The sequence below is a fragment of the Pristis pectinata genome, chromosome 2 (assembly GCF_009764475.1).
Source record: "Pristis pectinata isolate sPriPec2 chromosome 2, sPriPec2.1.pri, whole genome shotgun sequence".
Classification (NCBI taxonomy): domain Eukaryota; kingdom Metazoa; phylum Chordata; class Chondrichthyes; order Rhinopristiformes; family Pristidae; genus Pristis; species Pristis pectinata.
This window is the reverse complement of record NC_067406.1, coordinates 89777925-89791623: the sequence shown is the minus strand read 5'-3', so window position 1 is coordinate 89791623 and position 13699 is coordinate 89777925. Positions and strand designations below refer to the sequence as shown.

Below are 13699 nucleotides of genomic sequence, written 5' to 3'. Positions count from 1 at the left end.
GGTCATTGACTTCAGGAAAGGGGGCGGTGTACATGCACCTCTCTACATCAGTGGTGCTAAGGTCAAGAGGGTTGAGAGCATCAAGTTCCTTGGAGTGAACATCACCAATAGCCTGTCCTGGTCAACACACAGACATCACGGCCAAGAAAGCTCACCAGTGCCTCTACTTCCTCAGGAGGCTAAAGAAATTTGGCATGTCCCCTTTCACACTCACCAATTTTTATCGATGCGGCATAGGAAGCATCCTATCTAGATGCATCACGGCTTGGTATGGCAACTGCTCTGCCCGGGACTGCAAGAAACTGCAGAGAGTTGTGGACACAGCCCTGCGCGTCACGAAAACCAGCCTCCCCTCCATAGACTCTGTCTATACCTCTCTCTGCCTGAGCGAAGCAGCCAGCATAATCAAAGACCCCACCCATGCAGGTCATTCTCTCTTCTCCCCTCTCCCATCAGGCAGAAGATACAGGAGCCTGAGGCCACCAGGCTCAAGGACCACCAGGCTCAAGGACAGCTTCTACCCCACTGTGATAAGACTATTGAACAGTTCCTTTAGAGTCCATCTCATTGTATAATCTACCTTGTTATGACCTTGCACCTTATTGTCTACCTGCAATGCACTTCCCTGTAGCTGTGACACTTTACCCTGCATTCTGTTATTGTTTTCACTCTGTACTACCTCAATGCACTGTGTAATGAATTGATCTGTACGAACGGTATGCAAGACAAGTTTTTCACTATCCCTCGGTACAAATGACATTAATAAACTAATACCAATACTAATACTGATTTGACCCAATGCAGTCAGCACTCCAGATTTACGTTGCCTGCTCATTTAAACAATTGCACAGTACAGCCAACCCTAACCATGATCTTCTTCAGAAGGGAGGCTTATTTCATGAATAGTAGAACCAGTTAAAGTCAGCCAGCACTGCCTAAAGGGGAAATAAATTCTGGATGCAGAGATTCAGTCTGACAGGCATTCTGGAACTGAAGCTGACATTAAGGAACTGCACAACACAGGAGGATGGGCCACATGATTTTTCCAAAGTGGCCGTGAAGGCCCAGGAGTGGGTGGTGCGGAAATGAAGAGGTGTCCTGTTTCTGCAGAAAGGCTTCTATAAAGGCACTGCGAAGTCAAATTCTAAGGATGTGGACACAGAACTGCAGAACAAATACAACTCATATGAAATCGATGTGGGCATCTTCAAGTGACATATCCCATCAGCTGCAGCACCAGCTTCAGACTCTGCTCAGCAGAACACACATCATCCTCATCGTCCACATGACTCATGGCACAAATCATATGCTCTCTACAGTGTGCACACACACTTGGCCCTTCTGGAAACCTTTAGTTTCATATTTCATAGGTTTTGTACACTGCTAGTTGTTCCTCTGTCATAGCCACATCACCCAAACACATTGCATAAAACCACTTGGTGTGCTTTCCCCTTTTTTCTAAGGGAAGGTGTGGCACTGTGAGACAGAACAGCAGCTGCATGATGAGGGGACGGAATAACATTCATGTCGTCAACCCTGCTGTTGTTGTAGAAACCGCTACTGAGACCTTGGCCAACAGTAGGACAGAAAGCACAGATGATGCCTCATCCACCTTATTGCATCCTAGTCTCCCTCATCACAGTCTCCTTCTGAACTACAATCTGCAGTGCCTCCACTCAGAACTGAAGTAACTCTGAGCTGTAATATACAGGCAATGCTTGCATCTGTGTGCACTCAGAGGTCAGCTCATTCACTGAAGCGTACAAGAGAATAGCCTCATGTTAAACATTTGCAGAATAAAGTTCCTACCAGCCTTCCCCACAGTACAACACAGACCCTGACTAACGACAAGACTTTCGAAACCAAACTCTGCATATCTTGGGAGACGCCCCTCAGCAAAGGCGGTCATTGAGGCTTAAATTCACTGCCACCTCAAACCTGACATAAAGCTCATGGTAGACCAGGTAATGGGGATTACTGTACGTTTTGGAAACATGGTCTACCTTCCGTAGACACCTCAGGGTACTGAAGTGGTACCAACAGAAGTGTCTTTGCAATATCCTCCGAATCCATTGGTAGGATAAGCAAACAAATGTCAGCGTCCTCTCCTAAGCCAGCGTCCTCTCCTAAGCCAACATCCCCAGCATCAGACTCAGTTGGTTCTCATGGCAGGCCATGTCGTTAGTATGTTCAACATACAAAACAGGCACTTGACGCTGAGCTTTGTCACGGTAAAAGATTACAAAGTGGACAAAAGGAACACTTCAATGACGTTCTCAAAGTTTCCTTGAAAAAAAGAACATCGCCACCATCTCATGAGAATCTGATGAATGTGGAGGAGGAGCTTCCAGAATGGTGCTGAGATCCTTGAGTCCATTCATTAGAAGTGGGGCAAGATTGGTGCAAATGGCAGGAGGGCACAGCCTACAGAAGGTGGCTTGTGGGTTTGCACACAATTTGCACCTGGTTTGGCGAGCCATTCAGTGACCATTTGGGACGGTGGCCTTGCCAGCAACACGCAATCCCATGAACAAGTTAACAAAGGTATAAGTTTAACACCATAACCAAAGTGGAGGGTTATGAGAATTACAATACTAATGTGTATGTGCATGTCAGTTGTCACATTTGAGCAAATCAGTGCCCAAACAATGTGACCATTAATTCAGACCATGTGGTACAACTTTCTCACCAGCTCCCATGATATATTGGATCTTCTAACTTTTCACTTTTCCTCAAAACTATCTGTCAAAATTAAAGAGATAATAGTACAAGTTGATGCTTTATCTTTTTATAATTTGGGCCACAGGTGCTCTGCAAGGCACAACTCCTGCTAGGTGAACTCAACACTCAACTGGTCCTTCAAACTCCAGTGGTCTCTTGCTGCTCAAGCATTCTTTTATTTTAGAAATTGCTCATGTGCGTAACATCTTGCATAGGAGAAGATAAATAGTTTTGTAAAACGGGGCACTGTCCCAAGTTTTCATAAATAAAGGGATTGCTTGAGGCATTGGACATGTACACCAACTGTTGTCTATTAACTGGATACATGAATGATCTAGATAATTGGCTAGTGTAATTTTACCTTGCAGTTTAATCTGTTTGATTTTGCTTGTTTTCTTTCTTTTCACTTCATGCACAGCATGTGACTCATCTTGCCAGACTTGCCACCTTGACAACTCAAAATGCCTGAGCTGTTCTGAAGACAGGGTTGTACACAATGGGAAGTGTGTCTCACATTGTCCTGAAGGCTATTACAAAGATGTGGCTAATAAATGTGCAGGTAAGAACCAATACCAAACATAGGAGGAATACGACCTCCCATTTCAACAAGAAAAATGTAAGTTTGAAGTATTTCTACAGTTCTCACAGAACACTCTGCTAGACCAGCTTAGCATTGTGGTGGATTTGAGCCAGTTTATATTTATCTTTCCAGTGGTATAATTACAGGATTTGATATGCTTTGTAGTGCCATGGCAGAAAATAGTGCGGGAAAGCATTTGATATGACTGTTAATTTGAGCCCTGGAAAATGTTAAAAAGGGGAAACATTTGTTGTCCATCAGTTTTCTTAACACGTGATCCACATTGTAAGATGAGAGTTCCTCCTGTAACCCTGATTCACAATGATCAGAATTAATTGGGCTGGTGAATGGTTTCTTCTTACATTGGAGAAGTATGTTTAGAAGTGTGAGAGCCAAAGTGCAGGAATTGTTCTTGTCTAATGTAACCCATTATTTCCAGCGTGGGAGACTGCCTTGAGTTGGAAATCATTCTATGTCCTTTGAGGTATTTATATTCCCTCTTCTCTCTGCTTAGTCTCCAGTGCAATTCTCTGCCTGACAACTGACAAGCTAGCTGCTGCCGATTCTCTATGGGCTATTAGTGGACTGGGTGAGAACAGGCAAGGGAAACATGCCTATGGGCAAGGGTTGGCCTGGACTTGGCATCTCTTCACAATGGCACATGACGCTTAGGATCTAACCTTTGGGGTCTGGACATCCTGATTTAGTGAAAAATAAGATAATACTTTTTTTTATATTCCAAAATAAACTTTATTCATAATAAAAGACAAACTATATACAATTATAAAACAGTGCAAGACTTTACATTCTTGTGCAGATCATTCATTAGTGTTACCTTTTTATATCAAAACAGCAGCACTGATGCCACACGTGTGCCTCCCTGGGGGCTACCCAGTCCCATATTTACAATATTTAGGGGCTTTCTCGCCTGACCCTGCCCCTCCCTCTCCAGTGGCAGAAGAACCCTAAACTGTAGTCCTTCCCCACCGAGCCCTTGCGTTGGCTGCGCCCAGCTTCAGTGCGTCCCTCAGCACGTACTCCTGCAGCCTGGAATATGCCATTCGGCAGCATTTCCCTATGGATATCTCGCAGTGCTGGAAGACCAACAAGTTTTGGGCAGACTAAAGGATGTCTTTCACCGAGTTGATGACCTTCCAGCAGCAGTTGATGTCCGTCTCTGTGTGTGTCCCTGGGAACAGCCCGTAGATCAGAGAATCCTCTGTTACGCAGCTGCTGGCGATGAACCGTGACAAGGACCCTTGTATCTTTCGCCACACCCTCCTCGCAAACCCACAGCCCGCAAAGAGGTGGGCGACCGTCTCATCCCCAGCGCAGTCCTCCCGGGGGCAGCGCACACTGGGAGTGAGGTTCCGACCATGCAGGAAGGATCTGACTGGGAGGGCCCTTCTCACTGCCAGCCAAGCGAGATCTTGGTGCTTGTTGGTGAGTTCTGGTGATGAGGCATTCTGCCAGATGGTTTGGACAGTCTGCTCAGGGAACCATCCCACAATGTCCATCAAGTCCTTCTCCTGCAGTGTCTGCAGGATGTTCTGTGCTGACCACTGCCTGACGGACTTGTGGTCAAAGGTGTTGGTCTGGAAGAACTTCTCCACGAAGGACAGGTAGTGCGGCAACGTCCAGCTGACTGGGACGTTGTGTGGCCACGGGGCTAGGCCTATTCTTCGCAGCAGCAGGGACAGGTAGAACCTCGGTACGTAGTGACACTTGGTGCCCACGTACTTTGGTTCCACGCACAGCCTGATGCAGCCGCAGACGAAGGTGGTCATCAGGATGAGGGCGACTTTGGGGACACCTTTACCCCCATTGTCCAGGGACTTGTGCATGGTGAGCCATCGGACCCGCTCCACCTTGGATCCCCAGATGAACAGGAAGACGGCACGGGTGATTTCCAAGCTGGAGGAGCGAGGAACAGGCCACACCTGCGCCAAGTACAGCAGCCCTGAGAGCACCTCACACCTGATGACCAAGTTCTTCCCGGTTATCAATAGGGAGCGCCGTTCCCACAGTCCCATTTTCTGCTTACCTTCCCAATCCGCTCCCACCGATTTTTGTTGCACGCCCCAGCCCCTCCGAACCAGATCCCCAGCACCTTCAGATAGTCAGGCCTGACGGTGAAAGGGACATTGGATCGGTCGGGCCAGTTGCCGAAGAGCATGGCCTCGCTCTTCGTGCAGTTAACTCTGGCCCCTGATGCCAACTCAAGCTGGTCGCAGATGCTGATCAATCTGCGAACTGACCTTGGGTCCGAGCAGAAGACAGCGACGTCGTCCATGTACAGGGAGGTGTTCACCTGGGTGGCCTCACTGCCTGGCAACGTCACCCCTCTGATGCTCTCATTCTTCCTGATGGATTCAGCAAAGGGTTCTATTTCTCTGTTCTTAATGACCCGTTAAAGGTCACATTTTCAGAAACTGCATGTTTAGTTTCCTGTGAGTTTGCTAACTCATTTAATGATGGTGAGAAATAACACGTAATAAGATTTCTTTTATTCCTGTTGCAGGGAATTACAGACATGGCCAAACCACATGGTGCTGTACCTCATCTAGAACTCACACTTAGGGATTGAAACGACTTTTGGTTGGATCTTAACTGTATTACAGTGCATTAACTTAATGCTTCAAATTAATTAAGATAATTAAGTTAGATTGCCAATCTAATCACCTGTTTCAATTCGCTGACCTGGAGATTCTGCTTGATTGCGTTGTTTTCTTAGCAGATATCCACTGATGCAACCGGTACAAAAGATCATGGAATATTAAGCACAACTTTGTTGAATGTATCTTACATTTCTGCACTTTGTTATGCTAGTTTTAAAAACACTTTGCCTCAGTTCAGCCCACAAGCTGGTGTTTAAAATTGTTTATTGGTCTTCCTACTGGCTTTAAGAATTAAACTGGATTATATTGGCCACAAGGACCTGAACAGACCTGTTTTGAATCTAAAAACAAATCTTATGGAAAGTGATGGTGAACACCAAAATAATGAGTAAATAGTGCTTTTTTACACCCCCCCCCCCCCCCCCCACATCTTTTAAAAGTCAGTTTCAGTAATTTAATTGTCCAACTTCCTCTTCCAGACATTTCACTGTGGCCCTGGGTCAGTGTTGGGACATCGGTCCAGCTCCATGCTTTTGATTGTTGCCCAGTTACCCTGGGTCGGTGCGGAATCATGCCACATTCCTGTTTCCTATCAATATCACTTGATTCTGGATTAATGTGGGGAAACCAGCAGTGGTTCCCACTTCTCAATGTTACCCGGTGACCGTGGGTCTGTGATTTGGACAGCAGCCCAGTGTTCTGAAACTCTGGTCTGTGCAGTGTGACCTCTCCTGCCTCCGGCCTGTGCAGTGTGACCTCTTCCGATCAAGAAAGCATCCTTCCACCATCAACCTCTTCCTCCTATCACCAAGTCAATTTTTGAATCCAATTAGGCAGCTCGCCTTGGTTCCCATCGGCCTTGACTTTCTAGAGCAGCCTACCATGCGGGACCTTGTCAAAAGCCTCACTAAAGTCCAGTCTGTTCTCAGCCTTCTCCACTGCCACAGTGAGGCCTAACAAAATTTGTCTCTGCTCTCTCTCTTCCCTCCCCCATCTGGTTCCATCTGCCGACTATACCCTTCTCTGGTTCCATCTATCACCTACCAGCCTTTGTCTCACCCTTCCCTCTCACTATATACTGGCTATCTTCCTTCTACACTGTTGGTCCCGATGTAGGGTTTGGACCCAAAACATCGACTATCCCTTTGCCGGTTGACCCGAGTTCTACCAGCAGTTTACATGTTGCTCCGGATTCCAGAATCTGCAGTCTCGTTTAACAACGTCTCTCGCGCTGCTTTCATTGGTCTTCTTACAGCACTATTTGCTTCACAGTGGGTGATTGCAAGATCTGGTATCATAATTTTCTTTTTACTTCACTTGTTTGGAAACTCACTAGGGCTAAAATCCAGCTTCATCAGATCCAAATGTGCTTTGACATGTCTTTCCATCAGTGACTCAGCAGGTTTCTATCCTGTAGTTGTAAGTGATGTATTCTTGTGGCGGAATAAGACGTGTGTGGCTTTTGTCCATAATTCACACTTTGTCATCTTTTTCAGTCCATCTTCCAGAATGTGAACAGCTCTTTCCACCAAACCCCTTGGGGCTGGGGTGATACGGAGATGTGTGCACCCATTTAACTCCATTCCTCACTGAAGTTGCTTCCATTATGCAGCACAGAGATGTGTGCACCCATTTAACTCCATTCCTCACTGAAGTTGCTTCCATTATGCAGCACAAGCAACTCTTGAAGACCATGTACAGCCGAGATCATTCTCATCTCTGAAAACATTGTTTGAAGTATAAATGCATCCACAGGAACTGCTTCTGTCCATTTTGAATGTGGATTTACTATGAGCATGATCATTTTCCCCATAAATGGACACCAATATCCACATGTACATTTGACCATGGTCTGTACAGCTCCTATTGTATTAATAGGAGCAGCTGGTGGATTCTTACAATGTTTTTAACATTATTCCTGCTCTTTCAACGTATCCTCCAACTGCTTGTCTCTTTCAAGGTCACCGGACAAAACTTCAGGCAAATTGTTATGAGATATAACTGCTGGTGCTGCGTGGTGGAATAATGATTCTGAATCCCCAAGGGATCACTCCCGTCTAACCACTTAGTTTCTATACTTATCTGCAATATAGTAGCCAGTCTTTGGATTGTGACTGCAGTAATTTTGAAATATTCCAGCAGCAACATACTCTCGCACAGTTTTGGTATATCATATGGTGGTGCACCAACTGAGAGCTCAGAGGGTCAACAACTTGACTGTGCTGTTTACTTGCGTATTTTAGAAATTACTGTTATGTAGATGGTGTAATCTGTACCTCTGCATTCCAGCTGATGCCATCTGAGGAATGTCCTTGGATATGCCAAAAATATTCCATAAAGGCTTGTGGTCTGTGAAAGTTGTCAAATTCTGAACAATCATTTATGGAGCTTCATCATTTCATAGACAACAATTAAACAATGTTTTTATAGTTGTATTACTGCTTTGCCTTGCAAAAAGATCTTGATGGAAAACTAGTTGGCCATTCATCTCCATTTTGACCAACATTACACCAACAAGTTTAGGCATTGCATGCATCGTAGCAGCAGTTGCTTAGACCTTGGAATGCAGCTTCTGGTGTCCCTGTTTAGTCCGATTGTCATCTTGTGGTGAAGCAACTGATATGAAGTTCCTCAATATTTTGCGAAAAGATGGCAGGAAACATTCATTGTTGCTGAGAAGTCCTGTGCAGATTGGTTGGACTGGGCGCATCTTTGTCCTCAATTAGGTGGAGTCTTTCAGCCTCTGTCTCAAAGCCTTGATAGGCTATTGATAATAGGCCTTGATAGGCTATTTCTGAGCCGGCAAAGAAACACTTGTCTTTCCTTGTGCATACTCATATGTCCTAGAATAATAGAAGTATACCTTCTGGATTCTCCCTGTATTCCTGCTCCATCTTCCCAGACACCAAGATATCACCTGTTCTTGAGTGCTGTTAAAGAGTCCTGGACCTGCAGCTATGATACCTGGCAGGTTTTGGATCAAACCATACGTTGTCCTCTGGAACATGCCCAGACCTCGTGCCAAACTAAATGGAAGCTTGCTGTGTTAGAGCAGTTCAGAAATCACTATTTATCATTGAGTACTCCTTCAAACCTTTGTGTAATTTGATCTGCAGGTAAGTATGTGGTGTGTCAAGGGTTGAGAGGATCTGTCATCTATCTAGCTGGACCAACAAATTATCAGTCAAATGTAGTGGGTATGTCTCTATCTTTGCTTCACTGTATTCACAGGTCTTAATGGTGCAATTTGTCTTCACTGCAGGAATCATTGATGCAGACCAGTCAGAAAACTACTGGGTCAGTGATCTGTGCTTCTTATGGTCTCTAGCTCTTCCCCTGCTTTTCCTTTATCCTGAAAGGTACAGATCATGCTTTGAAGAATTGAGTTGAATCTTGGCCTCCGTACTTCCAATGCCGCCAAGTTCATCACAGAATACCTAGCCCCCGACTTGTTAACACTTTGGTCTTTACTGGGTGATGTTGCACCTGAAACATTAACTATTTCTCTTCCCATGGATGCTGTTTCATCTGCTAAATGTTTCTAGCATTTTGTCTATTATTTCAGATTCTAGCATCTGTGGTTATTTTGATTTGCAAATCCTGTGCTTGCTTGACTGCTGGGCAGTGTCAAAATGCATGTTTGAAAGTCAGATTCTTCTCCTTTGATTACATCCACCTTGGATTCAACGAACAATCCTGGAACGTCTCCGTTAAACTTTTACCATGTTCAAAGTTTTCAGCAATCCATCCCAAATCTGGCTGGTGAACTTATACCATTGATGAGGGGTAGGACACTGATGTTGTGACAGGCAGGTGAAAAGTCAGGATAATTTGCTGAACAAAAGAAGTACAACAGACCAGGATGTTAGGATACAGGATGTTAGGATAGATAGAAACAAGTCCAAGATAGTGTGTAGTGAGGATGGTAAGAATGACAGGAAGGTGAATAGTCAGGATAATTTGCTGATCATTAGAAATACAACAAAATCAATAGCAGATACTGGACTAAATGTACTATATTTGAATACACGTAGCATTAGGAATAAAGTAGATGACCTAGTGGCACAACTACAGATTAATAAATACGACATTGTGGCAATCACCGAGTCATGGCTTTATGATGGATGTGATTGGGAACTCAATGTCCTGGGGTGCACAGTGTATAGGAAGGATAGGCGGGTAGGCAGAGGGGGTGGTGTGGCCATGATGGTTAGTCATGATATAAAATCAATAGAAAGAAAGGACATTGGGTCAGAAGAGGTGGAATCCTTATGGGTGGAGCTAAGAAATAGCAAGGGCAAAAGGACAATATTAGCAGTTATATATAGGCCCCCTAATAGCAGTCAAGAAGTGGACTATAAGTTGCAGTTAGAAATAGAAAAAGCGTGCCAGAGTGACAACGTTAAGATAATCATGGGGGATTTTAACATGAAGGTGGACTGGGAAATCCAGCAAGGCAGTAGATCTCAGGAGAGTGAGTTTGTGGAATGTCTATGGGATGGCGTTTTGGAGCAACTTGTTGACAAGCCCACCAGGGGATCGGCTGTTTTGGACTGGGTGCTTAGGGTGATTAGGGAACTAAAGGTAAAGGAACCATTAGGAACTAGTGATCACAATATGATTGAGTTCAGTCTCAAGTTTGAGAAGGAGAAGCTGATAACTGGTGTATCGATATTTCAGTGGAACAAAGGAAATTACAATGGTATGAGAGAGGACCTGGCCCAAATTGATTGGAAGAGTAAGCTAGCTGGAGGGACGGCGGAGCAGAAATGGATTGAATTTCTACAAGAAATAAGGAAAATGCAGGATAGATATATTCCAAGAAAAAATGTTTTGAATGGAAAAAAGGCACAAATGTGGATAACGAGAGAGGTGAAGGCTAAAATGAAAGCAAAAGGGAGGCCATACAAGGAAGCAAAAATTAGTGGGAAAACAGAAGACTGGGAAACTTTTAAAAACCTGCAGAAAGAAACTAAGAAGGTCGTTAGGAAAGAAAAGATGAATTATGAAAGGAAGTTGGCAGATAACATTAGAAAGGATACTAAGAGTTTTTTTAAATACATAAGGAGTAAAAGACAGACACGGGTTGATATAGGACCAATTGATAATGGTGTGGGAGAGATTATAATGGATAATAAAGAGATGGCAGAGGAACTAAATGAGTATTTTGCATCGGTCTTCACTGTGGAGGACATCAGCAATATACCAGTTAGTCAGTGGTCTCAAGGGATGGAACTGAGTTCAGTTAAGATTACTAGAGAGAAGGTGCTAGGAAAACTAATTGGGCCAAAGACTGATGAGTCTCCCGGACCGGATGAGGTGCATCCCCGGATTCTGAAGGAGGTGGCTTTTGAGATAGCGGAGGCATTGGTGATAATTTTCCAGGAATCGATAGACTCCGGCATGGTTCCGGAGGACTGGAGGGTTGCAAATGTAGTTCCACTGTATAAGAAAGGTGGGAGGCAGCATAAAGGAAATTACAGACCTATTAGTCTGACGTCGGTGATGGGAAGGTTGTTAGAATTGATCCTCAAGGATGAGGTTATGGAATACCTAGAGGTGCAAGACAAGATAGGTCCAAGCCAACATGGTTTCGTGAAGGAAAGATCCTGCCTGACCAACCTATTGGAGTTTTTTGAAGAAATCTCAGGTAGGGTGGATAAGGGAGAGGCAGTAGATGTTGTGTACTTAGACTTTCAAAAGGCCTTCTACAAGGTGCCGCACAAGAGACTGATTAATAAGATGAGAGGTCATAGAATTACAGGTAGGATAACAGAATGGGTGGAGCATTGGCTGGTTGGCAGGAAGCAAAGGGTGGGAATAAAAGGATCCTGTTCTGGTTGGCTACCGGTTGCTAGTGGTGTTCCTCAGGGATCGGTGTTGGGGCTGCTTCTTTTTACCCTGTACATTAACGATTTGGATGATGGAGTAAATGGTTTTGTGGCTAAGTTTGCGGATGACACCAAGATAGGTGGAGGAGTAGAGAGTATTGAGGAGACAGGTAGGTTGCAGAGAGACCTAGATAGTTTAGGAGAATGGGCAAGGAAATGGCAGATGAGATTTAATGTTGAGAAATGTGCAGTTGTACACTTTGGAAACAGAAATAAATGGGCAGATTATTATCGAGAAGGGAAGAAAATTCAAAGTACAGAAATACAAAGGGACTTGGGGGTACTCGTGCAGGATACCCTAAAGGTTAACCACCAGGTCGGATCGATGGTAAAGAAAGCGAATGCTATGTTGGCATTCATTTCGAGAGGTATAGTGTATAAAAGTAAGGAAGTGTTGACGAGGCTCTATGGGGCACTAGTGAGGCCTCATTTGGAATACTGTGTACAGTTTTGGGCCCCATATCTTAGGAAGGATGTGCTGATGTTGGAGAGGGTTCAGAGGAGATTTACGAGGATGATTCCAGGAATGAAAGGGCTTACATATGATGAGCGTTTGTCGGCTCTTGGACTGTACTCACTGGAGTACAGAAGAATGAGAGGGGACCTCATAGAAACATTTAAAATGTTGAAAGGACTGGACGGAGTAGATGTGGCCAAGCTTTTTCCCTTGGTGGGTCAGTCCAGGGCCAGAGGGCACAATCTTAGATTTAGAGGGTACAGGTTTAAAACAGAGGATTGTGCAATCATCAGCAAATGTCTCCATTTCTGAACTTATGAAGTGGGAAAGGTATTTAATAAAATGGCTCAGAATGGTTGGAACTTGGACAATGCTTTGAAGGACTTCTGAGTGATATCCTGGGGCTGCGATAATTGACCTCAAACAAACGTAACCATCTTTTGTGAAAGGTGTGTCTCCAACCATCAGAAAGTTTGCCCTTGATACAAACTGAATGCAGTTTTGACTGGGTTGCCCTGATGTGACACTTGGTCAAACACTGCTTTAATGTTAAAGTCAATAACTCTCATTCTTCCTCCAGAATTCTGCTTTGTTGTCATGTTTGGACTAAGTGTATAATGAGGATTGGAGCTCAATGGTCGTTGTGAAACCCAAACTGAGCATTGGTAAACAGGTTATTGGTGAGTCAGACTGCATTGCAGAGTGGGGGTACCTTGCTGAGCACTCAGGATATATTCCCACAAGTGAGAACGGTAATGCAATCTGTGCCAAAGGGTTCATTGTAGCATTAAATACAGAGGTGCTACTGACAGCACTGCTGATCCAGGAGCCAGATACAAACCGCTGTCCATACCATGGTCTTGCAGCAAAGACTTTCCCATGGCTTGGTGTGGAGAGGCTGCGTGTGACAGCTAGTGTTGGGTGGGCCCTGGGCGGGTGGTGTGGCCGGTCAGTGCTGGAATGTGGGGCTCAGGCCTGTTTGCTGGGGATTGGCAGCAGCTGCTCATTGTGTTGGCAGACCGTCATGCTGTGCCTCGACGTTACTGAATATGATGGAATACCGTTCTGGTATCGAGGCTCGCTGCAAATCACGGACACTGAGTGGGTCTTTTCCAAATCTGTCCATTTACCTTGGTCACACATGGTGAAAACTTTCTGCATTGTGAAGACTTGCACATTGGATAGGGTGGATTCACCCAGTGTTTCAAAATACTTACCTTCTGTGAAAAACATATTCAACTATATTAATCAAAATTCAAGGCATCACCAATATGAAATCAAAGGATATTTATAAAGCAAACATTTTTTTAAAACAAATATAGTGTGCCTCAAACCTGCCCAATTTTGCTGGTTTGTGGCAGATTTTGTATTTGGGAACAATTAAACAAGTTAGGGCACAGAATTTAGAACAGTACAGCACAGAAACAGGCCC

General features: G+C 44.6%; 1 protein-coding gene across 1 annotated transcript in view; it reads left to right on the top strand.

Moving 5' to 3' along the window:
- The window catches only part of fras1 (Fraser extracellular matrix complex subunit 1), a 397669-nt gene that overhangs the window by 212790 nt on the left and 171180 nt on the right, over positions 1-13699 (top strand). The window contains exon 16 of the mRNA XM_052040656.1: positions 3140-3280. Within this exon, the coding sequence (XP_051896616.1) occupies positions 3140-3280 (141 nt within the window). The remainder of the gene's footprint in view (positions 1-3139; positions 3281-13699) is intronic.